Source organism: Emydura macquarii, unplaced genomic scaffold (assembly GCF_026122565.2).
Source record: "Emydura macquarii macquarii isolate MOO-44397 ecotype Brisbane River unplaced genomic scaffold, CSIRO-AGI_Emac_v2 contig_3671, whole genome shotgun sequence".
In the NCBI taxonomy this organism is placed as follows: domain Eukaryota; kingdom Metazoa; phylum Chordata; order Testudines; family Chelidae; genus Emydura; species Emydura macquarii.
In genome coordinates, this window is record NW_027133808.1 from 6,229,616 (window position 1) to 6,255,884 (window position 26,269).

Consider the following 26,269-nt stretch of genomic DNA (forward strand, 5'->3'; position numbering starts at 1 on the left):
GACCCCCAAAGTACCTGATCTGGGAGGTATTTGACACAGCTCTTGGCATCAAGGGTGGAAACCATATGCACAGATGTATTCAATGATACAGCAATTTTCCTAACAATTTCATAATAGCAACCAAAATTCATAAATTGTAGACATTCCCCTAGTCATCACAGTGCCTATGATGCAGAACCGCCACACTTCAAAATCACGGGCAGATTCTCCACCAATCCCTGACTGTAATAACCAAGCCCAAAGTTCAGAATATCCTCCTCCTAGAAACACACTAGAATACTTCTGTGCCATCAAGCCATTTACATTGTTCTATTGTTACATTTGATGGGCGGGATCTGGTGTGTATTTTGAAGCAGGCATGTTTTAAGTTTGTTTTGTGGTTTGCCCACAGCCTGTTTACTACATTTGTCTACTTTATCAAACTGGACACAACAGCACAATTTGTATTAGCTTCCTTTTTTCAGAAACTGACAAATATTTCTAGAGTGGAAATTAATACAGTAGTCTAGATTCAAACAAAATCAACTCTACTCCCATGTGTTATTATTGCCCAAGTAGATTTAAGAAGTCAGAACTACAGGTTTAACAGCATCCCTTTTAATTGCATGGTAATCAATAAAACTAGAAGCAATCACAGTGCTTCTTCAAATGAGTGACTACTTAGGACATACAACAGTTAACTGGTTCTTGATTTAAAATTTCTTGATAGAAGTTAACATCTTTAAAATACTGTATATAGCCTTCCAAAGAGGAGTCTTTTATTCTTTATTTACTGAATTCCAAAAAACCACTAGGCAGTCAGAGAAGTTACTTATGGTTTTAGGTCATCCAATTTCTCTTTCCATCTCCACCACCACTGTCATCGCAGGACTTTTCCTACAATACATTTAAATCCAGTGCAATTGCTTTTATACAAGCAAAGTATTTGTAAATTCAGAAAGAACTCTGGCATATGTATTTTGTCAGCTTTAATTTTGCTCAAGGAAAAGTGTGTTTTAATGGCCAGTAAATACAAGCATCCGATCCACAGAGTTATGAACAAGAAAGATGTTTGGGTTTTAGCATTCTTCAATACAAAAGCAGATCACACATGGAGTCCTGACTTCAGGAGAAAAAAACGAAACATCAATAACTAACCTACATTAAGATACAACTAGTCATCTTTTACTTCAGAGTTCTAGTAATTTACATGACTTTCCCATGGGATTTTTCTAGTCATTTATAGTTCATTACATTCTATGGCTATAGAATCCCTGCTGTGTTAAAAATGCCAAATAAAATTCTCTTTCATTGCTTTATGTTACACCTTCTTTTGTTCAGATCCAATTAGTGTTAGCCTGTTCATTTATCATAAACTTTTAACTCATTATGTTAGGCATTACAATATTTCCTTTAACTTTTCTTTAGAGTGTTTACTATAAAGTCACTATTTTCAAGCACTTTTTTTTTTTTTAAATTTAAGATTGCTTTTGGGCTGAAATAGGTTTGCTTATTCTCAGTCAAAGGCAGCCATGTTTGGTTCTTTTTTTTTTTTTTTTTTTAATTAAAAAATCTGGCAAAATCCCACTGGTCCATTTTTAATTATCCAAGCAGCAAAATGAATCTTCTTTCCAATTACACTTTTCACATGCTTATTTTGCATTCAAATAATTCACAATAAATTTTCTGGGCTTCAGAAAAAACTACCTGTAGTTAAAATGTTAGCCAAATGTTTTAAAATCAGAGTATGTATCATGACCTACTATTCTGTATGTATTTCAAATTCCTATAACCAGCAGTATCCTTTGCCTGTTCCTTAGCTGCTATATTGTCAAGGTATTTGTTACTTCTTAAATTCCACTTCTTCTATTTTTCTATTTAAGGAACATTTTAAAGCAATATATTCTCAGCTAATTGAGAATCTTCTATTTTGTTTCCTGCTTCATTCTGGACATATTCTCTATTTTCATCCTCCTGGTATGTGAAAAACTAATCCTATTCCCTTTAATTAATGATAGCCGGAAGTGATTTATGCTGTTTGGAGCAGGGAAGGAGGGGAGTTCTTACAAGAAAAAAAAAAAAGCCACATTCCCCATCTTTTCCCTACCAGCTTTTCTCCGTTTCCAGCACTTGTTTGTTTGGGGGGTTATTTAAAAAAACCTTCAGATCTTAGAACAGTTGCTGATGAAGCAGCATTATTCCTTGTATTCTCTTTTCAGAAAAATTCTAGTCGGCTTCAACTTTGTCATAGTGTCTGTCTGAATGCTCCAACCTTCTTTCAGACCTGAGGATTTTAATAGTTCCTTCTACTGAACAATGCTCGGTTCTACAACATTTTAAATTCCTCAGAAGTCAAGTTTACACACTACTGTATTTTATCTGTTCATTCTGTTCATGTTGAATTAAAATATTGATTCTAGTGACAATCATCCTACTGTTCTGATTACAAAGTTATATTACACACCTATACAATGTTTGGGAAAAATATCCTTTTGATAAGTCTTACTTTTATCAGCTTTTTTTTGTCCATTAGTTCGTCTGAGGTCTAGGTTGGACATTAGGAAAAAGTTTTTCACTAGGAGGGTGGTGAAGCACTGGAATGGGTTACCTAGGGAGGTGGTGGAATCTCCATCCTTAGAGGTTTTTAAGCTGAGGCTTGACAAAACCCTGGCTGGGATGATATAGCTGAGCTTAGTCCTGCTTTGAGCAGGGGGTTGGACTAGATGACCTCCTGAGGTCCCTTCCAACTCTAATATTCTATGATTCCAAACTCCCACATATCTTCAAACATGGAAGTTTTGGGTTTTTTTTAAATATAAGAGTTAACAAAACCAGCTTCCCCCCCCCTCTTTGATGTGGGGTTAGTCCACAGTGGTGGAGGGAAGAGATTTTTTGTGTGGCAAGTTTAATGGGATGGGTTGGGACAGCCAAGATTCAGTTCTTGACCCAAAAACAGCTTTACTCAAAGCTAAGAACATCACAACCAGAGGTTCCAATCCTGTAACATGTTATGCAAAGAAACTGCTGTACATAGGCAGAGCCCTGCTGTAGTGCAGATGCAGCAATCTACTCACACAGAAAGCTTGTAGGACGGGGGTCTTAAAGTTGAATACCTCATGGCCCTGCACTTGAAACTTAATACCATTAGAAAAATTCTCAGCAGGACCCAGCACTTGCTTCTAGCACTAGAAGAACCCTAAACCCTGGACCTTTAAGTTGCGATTATTCATGAAAGAGCTGTTTTTAAGATCACTTCTGGAGAAGTTTTATATTTTAAATTGTAGTTCCTCCCCCCCACAAGCACTAAAAAGCTCAAGCCCCTTAAAAAAAAGTATCAATTGAACACACCAAAATTGAGGTGTCAAAAAAAAGAAATGCATATGCAAGATACATGATGTTGTATAAGAGGTTTTACTGTTACACCTTACTTTAAAAACTCGCACTTGGATCCAGGAAAGTTAGCTTAGCTCAAAAACTATTTCACTAGCTAGTGTTTAATGTCAAATCTAGAGTGAATACTAAGTTAAACTTGTCAAAGCAAAGTTTAAATTGCTATTCATACAGTTAAGTCAGACATTACAATAATCCATATGATGCATTATTTATTGTATCCCTTTGTTAAGAGACTGCATCAGCTTTAAAAGCTGGCACTTCTGCTTTCAGCACTGTAAGAGACATGAAGAAAACAGCCTCTTAAAAATATGGTAAAACTAAAGTTATTGTAGGAAAAAACTCTTAGAACTATTGCAAAGTGTAAAAGCATCAGATTACTTATCTGTAAGTAAATTAAATAGCTACAGGTTCATGTAGCAATTGGTCAGAGTCAGCTTTACCTAGTTTAGTTTAATTTAGGAATTTGGAAATTTAAAACTTCAATTCAGGGGACCCCAATGTTTACAGAAAGTAATCTAAATATTCTAGTCCTAAGTATTGATGTTACCCATCCCTTACTCACCCACACCCCCATTAATTTGGCAGGAGACTTGAGGTATGGGGTGGCCTGAATCCTTTCAGCCACTCTGGCTTCACCTCACATTGGGCAGCCATTCCCCTCCAACTGCTCAGTGCATGAGGTGGGTCTCCTTTCCACAAACCAGGTGTCCTGTTGGTTTCTTTTTGTGTTGCAAGAGCTGCCTAGGATGATCATTCCCTCAATTCAGGGGATTTGTAGAGGTAGCTGTGGCAGATGAGGGGTGGGGGGCAGGGAGGGAAGTCTGATTCCCTCAACTCTGAAAACAGTAAGGTTCCTGACTCCTCTGTAGTTATCTGTAGTTGGAAAAAATGAGTCTTGTCTTCCTGTAAGCAGACATTAAAGGTCTAATCCAAAGCCCACTGAAGTTGAAGCCCAGTGGAAGACTTTCCTTTAAACATGGATCAGACCCTATGACCAACACCAGTTCAGTAACACTACTGTAGACACAGGACGGAGCCACTTATTTCCATGCTATGTTAGAGAACGTTCTGGTACAATTTAGCCTGTGACCTCTTCTACCTACTTTATCTAAACTTGGCTCATGCAAGACCACCACTCCACCCTCCAATTTGTGTACACAACCTTGAATAAACTTGATCCTATAATTGTTCCTTAAGAAAGGAATATTTGACTGATCGCGAATAAAGGAAATGTGGTGCAAATAGCAAATCATCTCTCTAGTTATCCAATGCATAGATTTTTTTCCCATAAATATTTAAATTTGTTATCCATTATACTTACAAGAACAACCAGATTTAAAAATGTTGTTTCAGTACAGTTTCTTTTAAGAAACCCACATTAAAAACTAAAAGAAAGCAGATGAATAAATTGCTTAATAAATATATACAATTAAGTGCTGTTAGATTTACTAGTCTTTAGTTCACTAGGTACTTCAGTAGGCAATATGTTTGCCCATTTGCAGACTTCCAGAGCCTCAATTGTTTTCCATGAACAGAAATGCCATTCAGATGCCATCTACACTTCAATAAAAGACCTGAGGCACAGCCACAGCAAGCCCAAGTCAGCTGACTTGGGCCTTAGAGGCTTAAAACGGCAGTCTGGAGCTAAAAATTGCAGGGTAGACATTCAAAGTCCAATCCAATTGACCGAAGCTCTGAGATTTGGTGCCGTATGTTTACTGCACTGTAAACATATCCCTAATGTGTCTGATATTATTTCATTTCATTCAAACACTTCGTTATCATAGCAAAATTATTTTAATACATCCACAAATTCTTTAAGCTATTCATTCATCCTCTTTCTCTCCCCACTCTCCCTTATTAGTGTGGTTCAGAACTTTGCTGGATATAACCTGATTTTTAAATGTTCCCAATTAATAATTGTTAAAACTAAGGCACAATAAGCCAATCAGTTTGAGCCTCTAGGTCGGTTTACAGACAATATAATGTCTGATGATACTCTGATAGAGCCAACTTTTATTCAAAAGAAAAATTATTAGGTAAGCAAACAATTACCATTAACACAAGTACTAGAATTATACACCATTCTATCTTCGAATGCGAGTATCAAGGTGATCAGTCCACTGACAACAGACTGAAGTGCAGCCATAACCCTGTAATTTAATGATATACTTTGGGTATTAACTGGAGCTCTCCCCAGTTTAGCAAAACTACTCCTTTATAACCTATTATCCTAACTAACATTAAATCTTCATATTACTATATTCACATTTCTGCCACCTCTTTATTGGCTTTGTACATTACACAGTTTAAACCAATATCTGCACCAACATCCTTCCCATGTTATCAATATAGATGGTATTTTAATAAAACATTCAGTTCTCAAAACTTCACTAAAACCAGTTATAATCAAAATATAGCTACACGACACTGGGTTATGTTCTTGCTAACTTCAATTTTCCAATCTTACTATCTTCAATTTATCCTCATGCTAACCAACTCATTTTCCCATACTTCTTTATACTTTGCCAAACTTGAGCAGAAATTAGGTTTTATTTATTTCTTAACCTAACACATTCTATAGGTTACATGGAGGGATCACTTCTAGAACATATCTACACTGCAGCTGGGAGTGCACCTCCCAGACCAGTAGGCAGACTTGAGCTAGTGCTCAAGCTAGCATGCTAAAAATAGCAGTGTGAATGTTGCAACACAGGCCACAAGTGTGGCCCAAAGGGGCTAGACAGGCTTGAAGGCTTAAACTGCTGCCCAAGTCCACAGTGCTATTTTTCTTCTCACTAGCTCAAGCTGAGCTAGTGCAAGTTGGCCTACCTGAGCTGGGATGCTTGCTCCCTGCCACAATGTAGGCACACCCCTAGTGAAACAATAGGCTATTCACCACACCCTCTTAATCCTCAACTTTCAACCAAACTGCCAGAAAGCACCATTTACTGATAATTGGGACACTGACACCTTCCCACTAGAAACTGAATAAGAGACCAAACTCATTTCACAGTCAACTGAACAGCAGTATCTTTCAGTTACTACTGGCCTGGACTGGATTTCAACCAGAGGTCATGAAGGTACTCTAGTCTCGGGGGACGGGGGGAAAAAAACTGGTTCTGTATGACAATCCAGGGGTTTGGGCACTAGTCTGGGTTTCGGGATTCAGAGTCAATTCCCTGCTCTCCTACAGTCTTCCTGTGTGACCTCAGTCAAGTCATTAAGGGGGCTTGAATACAGTGTCACAGCCTGGACTAGAGATATATACTGCAAAGTGTTGCACTCTAAATGTGTCACAGACTCTGCTGACATGACCTCAAAGCTACTCTGTTCCCACTGATGTAGTCCCTACTTGAAACAAGACTACCTATGTTAACATGAGGTAGATTCTGCTGGTATGAACTCAAAAGTCTACACTGGGCAGTCAAAGAGCTATATAATTCACACCTCTGTAATCTGCTTGTCACACTGTGTAGATAAAAACCTCAAACTCTGTGCCTCAGTTCCCCATCTACACAAATGGAGAGGAGTATACCCTACCTCACAACGATGTTAAGATAACTACATTAGAGACCATGAGGTGCCCAAATGGAGACTAGAAGTGGCAACGGAGTCTATAAGTACCCAAGATAGATTTATGCCATTATTGACCCTCAGACATTCAGTCCTCTGGGATGATTTTCTACAGTCCTTGACATTATATTTTAGAAACACTGACTTTCCCCCCATAGTTTCACTCCACAAAAGACTTCCCCATTAGCCTACCTACCTGCTGGAAATCCAATTTTCACTTCCATTGTTCTTATATTGCTGCATTCTCCCTCCCTCCCGATTTTTAGTAATAGAAACTCATTTTATGAACAGTTACTAGTTACCTACTATTTCGAGTTTTGTCCAGTCAGTTTTTTCGCTGATGGTCAGAGTCAAATTTAAAAAAAAAAAAAAAAGCTACTTACTTCCACTGCCAATAAAGTTATTATCTAAAATATTGTAGGATACTTTACATTTGCTGTATAAGGTCAGGTCTACACCTCACACTCCCCTTGCATTGTATAGGGAGCTTAAGCACCTAACTCAGGCTTTGAGGATTGCAGAGATTTTCTAGGCACCTAAAAGTTAGGTGTCATATTGCTGAGTGGTACAGCATGCAAGTCCCTTTGTTGTTCAATAAGCTTTAAAAAAAGCAACAAAATGAACGGAATACTTACAGCATTGGAATCAACATCGCTATGTATAGAAACAGTTTTAATGCCCATCTTCTTGCATGTTTTAATCACCTATTCATTTAAAAAAAGAGATTTTTCAGTATTTAAGAAATCATATGGCAAAAAAGTTCAATGATAAAATGAAAGGAGGAAAAATGCTTTAAAATTATAAATTTACCCTGCATGCAATCTCTCCTCTGTTGGCGATAAGGAGTTTCTCAAACGTCTGAAGGAGGAAGAAAAAAAAAAAGTTGACCTGTCAATATCTAAGACAAATATACCTAAAAATACAAAACACTCCAGAGTTTAAAAAATTAAATAAGACACCTTATGAGTTGGGCCTTCTGTAAATAAGAAAAAACCCATTCATAACAGTCTAATTTTGATTACTAGAACTGAAAGGAAGGCAATCAATTCAGATAAGTCAAGGTATGACTTTAAACCACTGTAGTTATGCCATCATATCTTCTTATGTGGAGACACTTGTTCCAATATAGAATTACCTCCCCCCCTCCCGCCCAGTTTCTTACATTGCTTTGGAAAGTGTTTAAGCCAAAATTAAACAAAAACAAAAAACACTTATTCTAGAATAAGAGTGGCTACAGAGGGAGTTAAAAACCAATACAACTACACTGGTTTAATTATACCAATACAGTTATAGGGTAGAACTAGTAATTTAAAAAAATCCTGTTTAATATGAGCCCTCTAAAGGATAATGCAGTATAAAAAAATCTGTTTCAGAAACCAAAATAAACTATACTGGTATACAGCACCTTTACATGAGTATAAGTATATCTAAGGTGGGGCTTTTATCAGCATTACTACATTGGCCGAAAAAACAAAAGCCACCACACTACCCACACCCCCAAACTAATAGAATTAGCTTTGCTACCTAGACCACACTACCAAAGCAGAGGGGGGGGAGGAATCTGAGCTGTGAGGGGGAAGGAGTAGCCTAGAACAAACCTTAGATCTTGAAACATCAGGGTAAACACTTTTGCCTTCAGAGAGGTTGGCTGAAGAAAAATATATTTGCCATCTCCTCTCACAAACCAGAAGAAAAAGCTCTTACCATGTCTGTGTAAGCCACACGTTCAGAAGTTGTCAGATGCAATAAACCAAGATCAATTCTGATAGAGCAAGCAGCACATTCCATTCAAAGATGACAAATTCTCATGTAAAGAAGCAGTACCCATCATATGAATCCAATGTTCCCCATGATGCTTGAGACTACTATAAAGTAGCAAACTGTAAAAGGACATCCAGCAAAACTCAGGAGAGAAGAGTGGAAGTATCCAAGATGGAAGCCTCAATTAAGAACAGGAATAATTGCTGTCATTCATTGCCCTGCTAAGTCTAGTAAAGCTTCAGAGCATTTTGTCTAGGTCAAATGGTAGTATCTGATTTTCAGAGCTGTTCTAGGGATGTTGAGTACAGGAACCTTGACTGACAGCATAAGAATATGAAGGTAAGCACTCACATACTCCTCAGAGTATAGGAATTCCCCTGAGCTGACAGCTCAAACTCACAACCCTAAGGAATTTGGTTCTTAACACCAAGTCTAGAGTTTAATGATGCTACCACGTCTAGCTTTGATTCTCAGCCATTTATAGGAATCAAAAGATGAGTAGTTGAGCTCCTAAGATCTAGCAAACTTGCCTAGTCACCAGCAACTATTGAAGGGGATGATTGTGATGATGATTTATAGCATGCACGTGTGCGCACGCGTACACACACACACACACACACACACACACACACCCCCCCCCCCCACACACCCCCACCCATGTGGATGGGATGACTCAGCCCAGCCCCTGGACATCCTTAATAGTTGCCTGATTAGGGTGCTGAATACTTTTAAATCCTTAGAAGTCAGTCAATGACAGGAACCAGTACCCAGCATTTAGGTTAAAAAAAAAACTGGCTTTGTTGGTGCCTAGGAACTTGATCCAAAGCCCACCAAAGACAGTGGAAGACACTTAAGCAGCCTATTCCAAAGCCTAGAGTTTGGCTTTCAGAAGCCAAAACATTAGGCACCCAGGTTTGAAAATGCTAGCCTTTTCTCTTGAAGCTTGCACATGCTGAGGTCCTGTATCTTTGTAATTGTCACTTTGAAAGTTTGTTTTAATTCCTATTCACAAATACTGCAGCTAATTACTGTTTTAAATAATAAAAATCCTTCATTTGGCAGGATAACACCGCCAGTATTTCACCACCACATTAAGAGATACGTAGACTAAAATAAGTTGATTCTGCAGCAGACACACTAGCAGGAGGAGACCCTGAACTCTTGTTCCTGCTAGTTAAGGACAAACTTTTCATCCAGCAAGAAATGTCATACACACTGCTTCTGAGCAATGTGCCAAGTCTTTCCTGAGTAAGTCATTTCCACTAATTAGTGGCAGATCTTTAAATTCAGTCAGATTTTGTTCGTTTTTTTTTAAACAATGTTTAGATACTGAATTTGAGCACCATTCATCTACTCATCCATGTACTCATGGGATTTCCAGTTAATAGTCTTAGGGAAGTCAAGCCCCTCATTCTGTTGCCAATGCAGAGCTATGTTAGCCACAGAGAGGAAGTTAACCATGGTGGGAGGGAGGAGCAGCCTCGATTAAGTGACAATCAAGACTTGTAGGAAAATGTTGCAAGTGCAAATTCAAGGTCAAAATCCACAAAGAAAGTTACTTTTCAGAAGTTGTTCTACAGCTCCTGTTCTCTGCCCTCCCCCACCCCTTCATTTTCTAACACAGGAGTTATCCCTGGTCAGTTGCTTCTATGCTGACATATAAACCTTCAGCTTGTATTCCCCAGTGAACACAGCTGCCATACTTACCCCTCAATGCCAAGGCACATCCAGCCACAGTATTTGAAATGATCCAAGCATATTTACTTTAGATGGAAGCCAAGAACCTCCCACTAGAAAAAGTTTTGCTTGGCTAGTAGCTGCAGAGCTAGATTGCTACTTCATGAGTCAATTAATGGCCCAGACACAGGGGAAAAAAGCTGGCAACCTCCTCAAACTTGAGACTTTAGCAGAGAAGAGTAAATCCTCATCTTTATCCAAGTTCCCTCCCCAGCATACGAGTTGTTCATTAGATTTCAAATAGATATGTTAGGTCATTTAATAAGTGTCCTGCTGCACAGAGTTGCTGTCTACAGTAATTTGCAATGTTTTGTCAATCTAGCTTTAAAGATCCTCAAGAAATGGGAACTCCACCTCTTCAAAAATCATGACTAGGTGTGGTGTAAATAACTATTTTAATGTGTTTTGGAATGTGACAGAAATGTATATTATGTTCATGCCCCCCCCCCCCCAAAAAAAGGATCATTTATTTGCCCCAAGAATAGTTTTCTTAATACAATTTTTTTTTTTTTTTTTTTAAAAAAGGAGTATATAAAGTGATTTAGTTTAAGATAAACATGAATTCAGAACAGAAACATCAGAGTAACACATACTAGTAGAGCAACAATTGTTTATGGTTTTGCTAGTGACCATGCAGTATCACTAAAACTATTATTGTTAGCACAAGCACCAGAGAGAAGATTAACTTTTGGCTTACAAATATATGTTTATGGTACAGTATAGTCAAGAGATTTTATAACTTACCTTTTCATTGGGATCATATTCAGCTGAATACAATGTACGTGATGTTATCAGGCACCATCTTGAATGGCGTGTTGCACACTACAAAAAACATGGAGGATAAGGATTCAAATTACACGTTTGATTAAATAAAAGAATTCATACACAGCATTTCTTGAAACAAATTTTAAGATGCAAAAGGAAGTAAAATAACTTGAATTTTCTTGTGTTTAAATTTAGGAATTTAAAACGTTTCAGGAAAAATCATTCGTTAAATACTGGTCAAGAAAAAAATATCCCTATGTATTGTATTAAGCAATAAAATAAGTCAATCTAAACTTATTCAATTGCCAAACAAGAGCACTGAATCATGGCACAATGAGTGATTAAAGTTAAAATTGTAAAATGAATTAAGTACCATAAATTATAAGCCTTGATTGTTCTTTAACTGCCACATTCCCCCTTTTTTAAAAGATATATTTTCTCCCTACAATTTTATGTTTGTGGGGGTTGTTCATTTTAATTTTTTTTTTTTTAAGGGGGGGGAGAAGGAGAAGGAACGGAGTGCATCTCACGAGAGATATACCGACAGAACTAGAGAATTTAGTTCTGATAAAGAAGCTTGAACACACCACATTAGTCTGCCAGTACATTTCAGCCCTGCCATGCTACATCCTCTGGGATTGAGGCACAAACTATAAAGCAAGCAAAAGTGATTTTATGAAACCACTAAAGGACCAGGTTAAAATTAAGTTTACTTCTGGCCAAAATGCTAATTTGAAAATAAGTGTCCAGAACTAAAAGGTCAGTACATTTTCATCTACTGTCCTATGTATCCACCAACCCATCTGTCCATCCTCAATAGTTTTGGAATTTATTTACAAAAGGGTTGCTAGCAGTTCACAGCTTAATATTCAAGTTCCTCCATCAACAAAAGCCAGGTTATTAGTTTCCCTCATCAAGCAACTCTCGATGAGTATTACCAAGTGTATTCTTTAAAGCTGGTGAAATGGAAAGGTTTGGTGGTCTGTCTGACCAATAGGTCAGGCTACTTGAAATATCATCTCAAGTCTCCAGGCAGCAATTTTGGATAAGCAGTGAAAGATTTCCACCCATAAGAATGACTGATTTACAGAAGGAAGCAAAAGCTCAGATGGAGACTGTTTATGTGTCAGAATCTTTTGCTGTGACACCATGATGTATCTACTGAAACTGCCATCTTATGCCAGATGGTCTAGTGGAACAAAGACTAAAGTCTGCAAGGGTTACTACATGCACTCTCTCAACATAACTTGTGAATGAAATTTTCTGCCCAGTGAAGTGGCTCACAAATTTAACTACTACTAATTCTGCTGAAAGCAGAACTCCTACATACAAAAATGCAGTGTGTCACAAGGTTCTGTACAAGTAGTGATGTTTAATAAGTTTAAACGATTATTTAGACAAAACTGAACAGTTTGGTGGCAAAGTCTTCCAGTAAAAAATTTAGACTAGCCAAGAGTGGAGGAAACCGAGACCTCAGAGAGACCTGTTCAAGTTAGCCATTTGTTGCTGAGTGATCTTTCTAAATTAAGCATATCATCTCAGGAAAGATATCTGGGCACTATTGTTGACAATTCAGTTAAGGCCTCTGCTGAATGTACAGCAAGAATTAAAAGAGTAAAGAGTTAGCATAATATTTTCCATTTCTTATGTAGCTTATAAGTCAATAGTACCCATCACCTGGCATGATCAATGGTCTGATCTAGTGTGGCAATGCCTATGTAAATAATTTTCACAGTCTGCAATAATCCTATGGAACTCATCACCACAAGTTATAAGTGAGTCCAAGGGATAACAAGAATATCCAGAGAGTTTTAGTAGTAAATACTGAAGAAATGAGAGTTTTGATATGGATATAAACCCTCAGACAATACCAAAAATCTTAAAAGGGAGATACTGAGCATTTTGCTCAGCTTAGGCAGCAAGTCAAAACTTTTTTCCTTCATGCCTACACTTACCGTCATCAACCCGAATGTACATTGTCCAAATAGTCAAGACTAAATTCTCTTTTATAAAAAGTATTTTGTTGATTTAGACAGTTTCCACGTTTAATTGTGAAAGCAGAATTAAGTATGTAAAAGCATTCTCCCTTATAGCGGACTTCCCTTTGCTAGTGTCACAAAAAAAATAAAAAGGCCTGTCATCGCCAACAATAGGTTCAGAAATACTAAAATAATTCAAGATCAGTAAAGGTGCTCTGAAGATTTTGTAAGATACCATTTTTGAAGCATCACCATCTAAAGATGTGGTAGTATAAGCTGCTTCAGAGCCAGATGAAAACTTATGCAACCAGGGTGCTGTCACCTGAAATAGAGCTGTCCCATGGTAAGTTTATTGGAAAATACTGAGATTGTAACTACCCAATAATAAATTTAATGGTTCTCTTTCAGGCAACACACACTATCAATTGTCATAACTACAGGTGTCCTGTGTAGTCACAAAAGGGCACGGGAAGCATAAATGTCAAGCTTAAGGGGAAGTGACAAAGCACACGGAAGCCAGGGAGTAGAGTGGAATCTAATTACTTTGAGAGACATACGGCCAGAGAAGGAGGGTGAAATCCTGGCCCCACTGACTTCGGTGAAATCAGAGCAGGATTTAACCCAGAGAAAAAGTAGTAGTTCTTGACATGGGTTCTGAAGTGAATCAGTTTGGGGCAGAATCCAAGGCATTTCCTAAAGGATAAGGGTTACAGGGAAGGTCTGACACACATTGTGCAAAGATGTGGACCAAACCAGGAAAAAAAAAATCTGGTATTTGATAAGAGATGGGGCAGGAGGGTACAGTAGTTCTCAGTCTGTGGCCCACAAAGCACTGCCAGAAAGCATGCACAGCTATTCTTGTTCCAATGGTGACGCTTCACTAATTATAGCTCAAGTCCAGGACTCCCAGGTTGCAAAAGAGTTGTTATCTCACACACACACACACACACACACACACACACACACACACACACTTTAAAAATATTACTTACATGCACCACCCTCTCCCAGTCATGTCAGGTCATCCCTCTAAACAAGCCTGCATGGATGCTTCATGACTCCTCCCACCCTGCTCAGGGATTTTTTTCTTCCAGTGTGAACACAAGAATGATCAAGTTCAGAGAATACTAAAATTAGTGTAACAGCAAAGATAAAGAGCAGGACAAAAACCAACCTGCAAAAGTGACCGGGCCAATTTATACAGTATAGATTGCAGACAGAGAAAGATTAGGGAACACAGAAGCCTAGACCTAGGAAGAGGACACAGGCTTCAAATACAAAATGGAGAGAGGAAGGAGGTATAAATAATTAAGTAATTGCATTATCAACTTGAGGTTCATTTCAACTTCTCACTTATTTTTTCATACAACCAAGCCCTATATGTGCCATGTGTGTGTCTGACACACACACACACACACACACACACACACACACACACACACACCAAGGGGATAAAAAGTGTGTTGGGTGGGCCCTAGGAAGTGGGGTTGTGCAAAGAGAGAAGTATATGGAGGAGCATGAAGGGTAGAACAGTGGTTTTCAGCCTCATTTGCAGACCCCTAAAAAAATTTCAAAATGGGGATGCAGATCCCTTTGGAAATCTTAGGCAGTCTGCAGATCCCCAGAGGTCCACGGACCACAGATTGAAAACCACTGAGGTAGAAGGTAAAATTCTGTACTGCATTCTGGAAAGGACATATGTAGGGATAGGAATATGTGGCCCACTCCTGCACCTACTTCTGCATGTGAAAGAGAAGGATGGACACCTTATTTTGGCTGGACAGGAGGGGGAGAGAGATCCTCTCCCCATCACCACCACCTCCCAAAAGAAGGGCACCATAGCCCTTTCCTACACTACTACAGAAGAGTGAGGAAATCCACAAGAGCCGAATCACACATTCAAATCTGCAAGTTCATTTTATTCACTGGAAGAAGTGCTTCTGATGGTTCACAGAGGCTGAGCCAAGTTTGTACAGTTAATTTAGAAAGAGGCTTCTGAACTGTCTTGTAAACACCTCAATACAAAGCCATTTAACTTAAGCCATTTAGCTAAACACTGTTTGAGGCAGTCGACCTATCTTGGTTGACGCAGGTCAAGCACAGACACTGTGTAACCCATGTTGACTTTAACAGTCCTCCAGCAGCTGTCCCACAATGCCAAACACTGACCACACTGGTCACAATTGTGACCTCTACTATCCAGAGTTCAGAGACCAGGAGCCATACACACTCTTTACAAAGCCCACATTATTTAAATACCTTTTTCTGATTCCCCAGCTTGATGAGCACACCTAGCAGCTCTCCCTTGTTGCATGCAACTGCTCAACAGACCATGCTGGCTACATGCTCCAGATGTGCTCCTGCCTGGAATAGACAGGAGGAATTGGATCTCTTGAGCCTGTGGGGAAAATAGGCTACGAAGCACAGTTATGGAGCAGTTCTGGAAACACGGACCTCTACAGGCAGACTGCATGGGGGAATGCAGGCAAAAAAGAATATATGACAGCAGCAGTGCTGCATGAAAGCAAAGGAACTGCAGCAGGTATACCTGAAGGCCAGAGAGGCCCAACATTAAGTCAATCTGGTGCTGAGCTGCAGACCTATTGCTTTTAATACAAGCTTGGTGGAGACCCCATGAGCATCCTGCAGAACCCAGCATGCAGATCCCTCCCATGGACAGCAAGAAGGAAGATGGGGGGCAGAGGACATATGAGGGAAGTCCAGCTATGCCATGAGCCAGGATCCATTCAAGACTCTGCCACAGTCTAGTCAGTTCCAGCAGCAGAGCCCAATGCAGGGGAAGGAACCTCAGGAAAGTTTGTTGACCATTTAAACATTACGATGCTTAAATCTACAGATGAAGACCAACCCCTACATAGCAGCACATGAGCATTGATTTTTCATTAAGATACTCGTACTAGAAGAGGTAGCAGTACAAACAAACAAAGGCAGAGTTGGTATCTGCTTTTCATTCCCACACAGTTAGCCTGGGGGGCAATGCGGAGCAGTTTGTTTGTGTACACACAGATGTCCCACGAGTCTTTGAGGGATCTTGATGAAACTTTCACAGAAGCACACTGCAATCCTTCCCCAAAGATTTCTAGGGATGGTTGACTTATTCTTTCGCAATAAGACAGCCTCCCACACCAGTTCGCAATGACTTTGGCTGGCACCATTGCAGTCAACAGACTAGCAGCATATAGGCCCAGACAGCTGGAGGATACCAGCAACAGCTGTACTCTCTGCACCTTTGTTACCCTCAGGAGCAAGATATCAGCTAAAATTACTGCCGCCTGTGGAAAACAGTGCCAGTGCTATTGCCCTGCACTCATACCCATGGAAAGAGGGGCTAAAATGTTAGTTTCATAAAAAACAAAAACAATTTGCTCCTCCTCTCCCCCCCACCCATGCTGGGCTAGACTTACCATGGGTGGGACTGGAGAGCAGTACTGTGTGGGGCACTCCAAAGCTGAAGAGTCAATAAGCATGTTTTGTTTAAAACTTTAAGGGAACAGAGTTATGAAACTTAACTCTTGCTTTCTGTTGTGACTATACATACAACAGTGTGTTTTAGCTGTAGCTACTGCGTTAGCAGCCTTAAGGGATTCCCCCTACACACACGTGAAAGCTGGACCACAATAGAGAGAAAGCAGAGGATAAGGGAGGATATGTTCAGCAAGAGCCTGCAAGCCAGTGCAGCATTGGACTGTGAACAGATAGTCTGGAAGGTGAACATTTCAGACTGTACAGAGAAGGAAAAAGCGGACAGGAGAAAGGCTCAGGAGTCCCAGAAGGAAAAGGAGAAACAGCTGCACCAAGATATAATGGGGCTTCTCCAACAGCAAACAGTTGCTGCAGACTCTTATTGACCTACAGGCTCGACAAGCACAGGCTCACCTCCCTTTGCAGTCAAAGGAACTCCATTTTAGCATCTACCCTCCAATATTCCATGTGGCATCAAGACCCACATCCCTACCACTCCATGCTGGGGAGAGTCAGGAGAACCACAACTCCACACATGCTGACCTGAGAGAGCCATGGTTGCTGTACCTGTAGCCAAAATAAACTGAAATGGACAGGAATATTTTCTCTTTTTAAGATCTGAAATAAATTAATGGAACAGAAGTTACTGTCTTTGTTTTTTAATTGCATATTGTTCTTTCGCCCTGGTTTTGGTGCACAGTAAATTTACCAAAAAATGAATATCTTTTACTTCATAACAGTGATGCAGAATGAAAGCACCCACTAGTTGTTATTGTACAGAGTGAGTTCAGTCTACCAGAAGCACAGTCAGATGTTTTTCTGCACTTGCTGAGCTGCTAGTTGAATCTTTCCTTGATGTTGTTGAGGTCTAGGTCCCTCATGATCACTTTTGTCATTTCAATATTGTCAACACTGATCTGCTGGTCAGGAAAGAACATCCCTGCTTGCAGCTTTCTGAACAGCCCTGCATTCTTAAAGATGCGAGTGTCATGCACCTTCCCTAACCCATCAACATGGATGCTGGCGAAACAGCCCCAGTGATTAACCAGCACTTGCATCAACAGAAAGGGGTATTTTTCTATGATTATGCACTTTGTGGCAAGGTAGGTTGATGTCAAAATAGGGATAGCCTATCACACCATCACAGGAACCCAACTGCTGCAAATCCATCCACTATCTGCTGCACATTACCAAGAGAGACAGTCCTGCATATCAGGAATCAAAGGCCCTACACACTTGTATGGCAATAGTCTCCATTTTGGATTTGGAAAATGGACAGTGATTTCCCACTGACTGGTAGCAATCCAGGGTTGCAAGCTTCCACAGAGCAATCACCCTTCTCTTGTCACCCGTCAGTGCAGCTCTCACTGTGGCATCCCTGGGGCCGGGGCAAGCTCAACACAATCTCAGGAATGTGGTGTTTTGCACCTGGAAGCTGTGCAGCCAATGCTAGTCATCCCAAGCCGGCTTTATAATGCAATCTCTCCAGTTAGTGCTTGTTTCTTGGGCCCAGAGCCATTCTCCACCACCTGCAGCTGATCTACAATGCCAACAACCTTGAACTGGTTTTCACTACGTCCTTCAGCAATCTGTCCTCCATGAAATAGTCCTGTCCTTTGCTGCTAAAGTTCTTGCTGTGGCTCTGCAAATACTGGAGGCTTGTCCATCCTGTGTTTGCAACACTCATGACAACAGTGCAGAGCTGTGTGGGCTTCATGGTTCTTTTAGAGAGGGCAGACCACAAAATTTGCACTGCACTTCTTGCTAGTTCCCCCCAAGACATAAAATTATGGAATAGAGGAAGTTGCATGATAGGAACTTGACCCCTTGCTCTCAGTTACCCCTGCATGACTCACTTCTGTCCAGCTATACATTGCCAAACTTTCTCAAGAGACAGGGCACCAGACAATGGTAAGTTGCACACTGGGATAGCTCCCATGGATGCACAGTGTGGAGCACAACAGAAGCACTTCTCGTGAATAGACACAGCACCAATTCAAGGAACCAAGCAGCCATGGGCAAGCTGCAGCAGCTGAAAACAACATAATTGTCAACCAAGGTTTTTAGTGTAGACATGGCCTTAGGCACCTCTACAATCCACAGAACTCCCACTTGGCTACCACTTAATCTTGTAGGCATCTAAACTCTTTGGTGCCTCAATTTCTACTGAGAGAGTTCCCTAGTCACCTAAAGTTTCTGCCTCTGGGCATGTGCACCGCTACCTCACTCTAGGTGCTGGATACCCAATCCCGCCCACACCCCAAAGCAATCCACAAACTAGGGAAAGATAGACTTAGGACTGCCCATTTCACATATTGGGGCCCAATCCAGCAGGCATGCTCAGAGGCCACCTATCAGATCAGGTCCCATTTAGAAACGCGGCTGCAGGAGGAGGTGCCCATGTTATCACTTAGCCCACTCAGAGCATTCACCTGGAAGGTGGGAGATCCAAGTTAAATTCCCTCCTCTGCAGGGGGGAGGGAAGGTAGAAAAGAGGATTGGAACAGAAGTCTCCCACCTTTCACAGTGCACTACCCCACTGACCAATGGAACATTCTGATGTGGAGCTCCCTCCATCTCTCCTGTTGAAACTGTTTTATGGAGGATTTTTTTTTTTTTTTTTTTTAAATTCAGTAGACCAGAGGGACTGGATCCTGGTCTCCCACCTCCCAGGTGGGTGCCCTAACCACCAGGTTACAGAGTCACACACTTTCTGGCCCAATGACCTAAGATTTATCCAAAGTGCAACACAAGATTTTAGACCAACTCATCCTCCCACAAGACAGGCAGATAATTAAGTTCAAAGCTGAAGCCAGAGAATTCTGACAAAGTTTTAATTTTTACCTATGTAAAAGGGAATAAAATTATGCTTCTTTAAAAGTTTGGCAGCAAGCTGTCTGCCACTTTCATATCTAACTGCGGTACTGCAAAGATGTTAGTATAAGGCTTTGAGCATTAAGAGTCTTGTTCTAATTATTAACTGAGCAGCATCTAAACTGAGTTTTATGTAGCTGTGCCATTACCACCATAATGGATCAGGAAAAATATATAAAACTACAAAATAATTTCTTAAAAGAGGCAGGGCCGAATCATTGTTTTGGAGTTAGCGTGTGAGAATTTACAATATACATCTCATATTTGGAGTCTCTAAATCAAGCCACTTTGGAAATATGGGTAGGGGAGGAGTATAAACTTCAAGACACAAAACTATTTGTTTTCTAATTGTTATTAAACTTGCTAAAAAGCTAATTGTGGGATGAAATATAGCATGCAAAATTAAGGGTGAAAAAAAGATTTTTGGAAGAGGAGTTTGAAAAATGGACTTGTAACAGGCTTTGTAGTTTATAAGCTTCAACTTTAACTATAGCAAGTTACTGACAATCCATAACGCAGTTCACCTCCAATTACAGGTTTCCCTCCATTATCCTTGTTGACTTAATACTATTGATTACTCTATACATCAACACAGAGCAAGAAAGTAGGGTCTTCAATGTTCTTCTATTTTGCTTAGAATCCTCTTTTAAGTATGTCAGTGACAATCTAGTTTTTCATCATATACCTCACTAGTTATATACTTTACGTACTTTAACATACATATTCGTGATAAGAGCTTTGTGAGAATTCACCCTATGTACTTCAGTAAAGTTCTCCTTAAGGTAACCTATAAACTTGTAAACAATTTACAAGAAAAACTATTCTTACAAGTGAATAGGTTACAGTTGTGGGAAGGTGCCTGCCCTTGTACGTACATAAGCCTCTGTGGAGCTTTGTGCTCCATTGAACAAGTACCAAGTCCTCCATGCTCTCTTGCTTACTCCATCATACACTACTAAGAAATCTTTCACTTCCTAGCTCCCACAGGGGACACCCAGCAGGGTGGAAAAACAGAGTATGCACAGGGAGTTACACACCAGGTATCATAAGGCTTTTATCCATTCTGATTCACTTCACCCAGACCACACCCATGCTTATTCAGCCACTTTCTGCAGACCTTTTAACTGATGAGAAGTCTCCTCTCCTGCATGTCTCCTAAGGTTCACAGCATGGCAACTTTGCTACCGCCATCCTTAAGATGTACATCATTGGGGAAGAAGATTCCTGCTCTGCGGAGCTCAGAGTTCTGCTGATCAGGTAAGTCCTGGTTCCTGTCCCCCCCCTTCAGGTGCTCCTTCTCCCTTAACTACTCTGGACATCCAGTCCCAGGCAACTTACCTTCAAAAATCCCAGGTAGCCACATTCCATCCCTTCTGTAGAATTCCTAAAGCAAGCAGAAAAGTAGCCTCACTGGCCTAGAGTTTAAGAGGCACACTATTCTGCAGAGCTCATAAGTTCTAAGGGCTCTACAAGCAGAACAAAATATCTACCAAGTTTCTCCCTACCCTTCTCCCTAGAGGCCTTGAAGATCCTTTATATGAATGCCTCTGTCCAGAAACAGCAGATGCATGAAATATCTTACAACAGAATTTTAGTTTTTTGCACAGCATTTCATACAATTGTTACTCATTGGGCAACAAATGAGATACTATCCATTAGTTTTGATGGAGTTCATAGAGGTGAGACAAAATAAGCTAGTTTGCAAAAAGAAAAACCAAGTTACATACAACCTTTTGTTCATGTCTACCTAGAGACTAGAGCATTTTAAAACAAGCCATTTGCAAGAGTGGGGGGAAACAAAACACAAGTGTAGATACTGCACAACCCTTAACAGTCAGTTTCTTAGAGCAGTGGTTCTCAACCTCTGCAGACTACTGTACTCCTTTCAGGAGTCTCATCTGTCTTGTGTACCCCAAATTTCACCTACTTGCTTACAAAAAAAAATCAGACAAAAATATAAGTGTCACAGCACACTACTCCTGAAAAATTGCTTATTCTCTCATTTTTCCCATAAACTATAAAATAAAAATCAATTGGAATATTGTATTACCTTTCAGTTGGATACTTAAGCCTGTATTTCACTTATGAGCCTAGTGTGAAGCCACCCAAGCTCCACCACCTGGGGCGGAAGCATGTCACTTAGCTTCATGGGGGCTCCTGTGGCCTGGGGCACCAGGCAATTGACCTGCTTGCCATCCCCAAGTTGCCAGCCCTGCACTTGCAACCCCCAGGTTAAGAAACAGTGATCTAGATGACCTGAGTACCCCTGGAAGACCGCTGCATATCCCCAGGCTTTCATGTGCCCTGGTTGAGAACCACTGCCTTAGAGTACTGAATAGGTTTACTTGCAACTTTCCAGAAGGTTAAAGGTTTACCCCTAAAAGGATTTATAGTATGATTTGTTTACTTCAGATGTTGGCTTTCAGCTAATGCTCTGCTTTAACACCTCTCTGTTACATGAAAACAATCTTACTATATAAATTACTACCGAGGATCCCATGAAAGAGTTGCTGGCAGAACACTCTGGAAGATTCATGGCAAATGAGATTGGCTAGACTTGTCAATAGAAGAGTGACAACTGAACAAATTGAATCTGAGAAAAGTGTTAAAGAAAAAAAAAAAAAAACCTGAACTCACTGCTACAAGTTCTTTTTTAAATGACTAACTTTCTTACATCTCTTCAATAATGTAGAGTGCAAAGCCATAAGTCTTACACATTTAAAACTGAAATTGTACATTTCAGCTACTAAATATCAAGTTGTACCATACTACTGAATTTTGATTGGCTCACACTTAAAAAAAACTGAAGTTAGGGGAATGGGCCTGGGGTATCAGGGAACAAAGCATCCCCTTGAATGGCTGAGAGTGAAATCCAGAGTGAACAATCTGACTCAAAGGAGAGGTCTAGATTTAAAATGCTGCATTGACAACAATGCAGTTGAACCTCTGCAGGGCTTAAGTGAAGACCCTCCTACACTGATGGAAGAGTTTCTCCCATCCAGGTAGTTAATCCGTGTCCCCAAGAGGTGGTAGCTATGTCCACAGGAGACAGTCTCATTCACATAGCGCTGTCTACATAGCAAGTTAGGTTAGTATACCTACCTCGGTCATGAGTGGGGATTTTTCAGCCCACAAGTAACAGATTCATACCAATGTAAGTCTTTAGGGTAGACCTGGCCTCAGTTCACTTTAGCAAAAGATGCTCAGAGGTTGATAAGCATTACCTACATAACAATCTGGGCATAGTACACTGATTTATACCAGCCAAATATCTGGCCTTACAATTTTACTGAGATTATGGAGCACTACCTTCCTGTAAGGTCAGTTTACAGCCTCTCATACTAGATTGTAAAACCTTCAGGGCAGAGATGACATTTTCATCGGGATATACAAGTTTAGACAGCACCTAGCACAACGATCTCCTAATCTTGTCTGGAGAGCCCAGAGGGGCCACAATTCTCATAGGACGAGAGCGACTCACTAACGATTACACACACACACACACACACACACACACACACACGTACCTACTCCAATGTGAAAGGAGAGGTGCCCTAGCTCAAGCGATCGGGAGGCGGCTCGCAGGCTCCTGAAGGAACAGCCCTGAATGCCGAAGGCCGCTTTTAACGTGACTCCCACTAGTCCCTGCCCAGCCGGTCCCAGGCCAGACACGCAGGCACGGCCGGAGCAGAGCGAGCCTTTGCAGCAGCCCGGGGCAGGGAAGCCCACGGGGCACACGCACCAAGAGCCCAGACAGCAGCCGCCGCCGCCGCCGCCCCAGCGGCCCCGGGTGAGCTGCCACCTCCTCCGGGGGTCCCCGCCGCCCACCGGGGCTGGCTCGGCTCGGCTCGGCGCCCGGCCGCCCACCCGGTCGCAGGCTGCTAGCGCTGACCCGGCTCCCCCCCCTTACCTGCACCGCGAGCAGGTGCCGTTGCTCCAACCGCCGCCGCCAGGCGCCTGCCGCCGCTCGGCCCAAGGACGCCGCCATCGCCATTGCCGCCGCCGCCGTTGCTACCAGCCGGAGCCTGCCCCGCCTCCGCCTTTACCCTTTCACCTCGGCGAGGGGGAGGGGTCAGCGCTCCACGCTCAGCCAATCAGGATCGCCGTCCCCCCCTCCCCTTCCGCCCCACACATTTCTTGGGCTGTAAGAAGAGCGCGAGAGCGTTAAGCTCCTCCTCTTCCTCCTCGGTGTAGGCTGCCGCGTGCCGCGTTGGAGCCGCCGCCGGGCGCGCGGGGAGTCCACTGATCAGCCCCGCTATAACCTAGGGCTGCGCGCGCCGGGGCGCGCGCTCCGCACAGCCCCGCAGGCGCGTCCAAGCAGCCCTGCACAGAGCGGCCGCGCTCTTCTCCCTTCCCTTCCCATCCTCCCCCCACCCGGCTGAGCTGACCCGACCTCAGCGCTCCGGCCACAGGCGCTGCGCGAGCGTGACTGGCCGCGTGACCTGGGGTGAGGGGGGGGGTTGCACTTTATTCCGTGGCCCCGCGGTCAGTCACCTCCGGTGACACCAGTCTCCTGGCACTCTTGGGAGCCGTGCTGGCGAGTGACCTGCCCGGGGACCCGCCAGCCGTGTGAGGGCGTAAGGCAATGCACACAGAGGACAGCAGACTGCCTCGCTGTCTGTGAACGCCCCTTAGGAGCCGCTGGCTTTCCTCCCCTTCCCCGCAGGAACCTCGGGACTGGCGGTATTAGCCCTGCGTGCTCTTCCCAGGCCCCAAGGTGACCAGATCGCAAGTGTGCAAAATCTGAACGGGGTGAGGAGTAATAGGCACTTATATAAGACAAAGCCACAAATGTCCTCACCCTACACCCAAAGTGCACTGTGGCCACCAGAGCCAGTACTGTACAATTTGTTCATCCCGGTGTGCGTCAATGTCCCTCGTCTGGCGGCTACTTAAGAGATTTTTCTGCCTAGCTATATTAATAGTAAACCCTTCCAGCACCACCCTCTCTGGAAGGTGATAGTACCATTCTACTGGGTGCTAGATAGGCCTCAGCTGGAGTGCTGTGTCCAATTTGGTCACAATATATAGAAAGGAAGGAGAAACTGGAAGGATGGAGAGATGAGTGACAAAGATGATCAAAGGGGTGGAATTGCAAGCCATACAAGTAAAGGCTGAATGAACTGGGTATATTTAATTGGGATAAAAGGAGATTAAGGGGGAACATGATATTGATCTTCAGATACTTGAAAGGCTGGCATAAAAAAGATGGAGAAAAGTTGTTTTCTCTTGCTGCAGAGGGCAGGACAAGAGGCACTGGGGTCAAACTAGGGCACAGCAGATTTAGATTAAATCTCAGGAAAAACTTCCTAACTGTAAAATCAGTAGGACAGTGGAACAGACTGCCTCAGGAGGTCATGTAAGCTCCTTCACTACAAGTTTTCAAAAAAGAAGATGAGTAGCCATCTGTCTTGGATGGTTTTGAACAGTGCTAGTCAGACCTCAGTGGTTTAGGAGCCAATTCACAATCAACATTACCCAAAAGAGCCACAGTAATGTGAATTCATTGTTTTGTTCATTATAGTACTATATATTCATATTTAAACAGTATGACGGGAAATATTTAGTTTCTATATATATATAATATACACACCCACAGCAAAATGACTAAGTATTATTTTATCAATTACAATTGGTTAATAACATAATAAAAGCATCCTGACTGGTTTATAACTTAGATTGGTTAATAATTAAATTACACAGTGTTTTAATATGTGCTGCAAAGACCCTCAGGAAACACATTAAAGAGCCACTTGCAGCTCAGAAGCTTCAGTCTGAATATCATTGGATTAAACACAACAAATCCTGCATTTTGAGAGGGGGTTAGATAGATGACCCTTGCAGTCCTTTCTTACCCTATCGTTCTATGATTCTATTATCACTGTACAGCATGGGCTATAGGGAAACGGGAAGAGAAATTTTCAAAGGGCGTCAGGTAGGGAGGCTCTATAAAAGGCCTGGGCCGCCATGTTTGTACACTCAGACAGAATGGGAATTTCCAGAGTAGAATGGGAGTGATGCTCATTCATTAATCAGAGGTATAAAATAAGTAAAGATAGAATGCAGAGAGGATAACTGGGCTGCAAGTGTTTACTCTTTCCCCCAGTAAAAGAACAAGGACATATTCAATAAATGTGAAAGGTAACTAATTTAAAAGAGAAAAGAAAATACTTTTTATGCATTATGAAAGTAATCAATGGAACTCATTACCACAAGATACTGTTGGGCCTACAACAGTGCAAAAATGGACATTTATTCAGAAAATATATATAGATACATAATTATATGTAATAGGTCTAAAAGGATGGAACAGATTAAACCCTCATGCTTCAAGGCATAAACCAACCTCTAGTTCGGGTTAAGGAAGAAACTTCCTTTATAGTCAGATTATTGCCTACTTTCACTTTCCTCTGACATCTGCCACTGTTGGAGACAGGCTACTACGTTAGATGGACCACTTCTCTGGTACATTATACTATTTCCTATATACTACTAATCCTAAACTACTAAACCCTAAACTAAATTCTCTCTGGTTCTCTCAAATGTATGTAGTCAAGTCCTACATGCTGTCTTTTTTTCAGAGTGCAGAGACTCGAGAACAACCAGTGAGGGGATGCTGCTTGAATACCTTAACCTGTGCTTCCTTTGACACAACTAACTTCTGAGCACCGACAGCTGCTGCTGAGTGCTCCTGGGACGTTCTGGAACTTCTTTTCAGACAT

At 41.5% G+C, this 26,269-nt stretch overlaps 1 protein-coding gene across 4 annotated transcripts in view; it reads right to left on the reverse strand.

The window, feature by feature from the left end:
* The window catches only part of PCCA (propionyl-CoA carboxylase subunit alpha), a 415,109-nt gene extending 391,548 nt beyond the window's left edge, over window positions 1-23,561 (reverse strand). For all 4 annotated transcript variants that reach the window (XM_067536816.1, XM_067536817.1, XM_067536818.1 and 1 more), the window contains exons 1-4: window positions 23,458-23,561; window positions 11,191-11,268; window positions 7,759-7,806; window positions 7,584-7,652 (exon numbers count right to left, since the gene is read on the reverse strand). In XM_067536816.1, the coding sequence (XP_067392917.1) occupies window positions 7,584-7,652; window positions 7,759-7,806; window positions 11,191-11,268; window positions 23,458-23,541 (279 nt within the window). In that variant the 5' untranslated portion in view covers window positions 23,542-23,561. The remainder of the gene's footprint in view (window positions 1-7,583; window positions 7,653-7,758; window positions 7,807-11,190; window positions 11,269-23,457) is intronic.
* Between the last annotated feature and the right edge of the window lie 2,708 nt (window positions 23,562-26,269).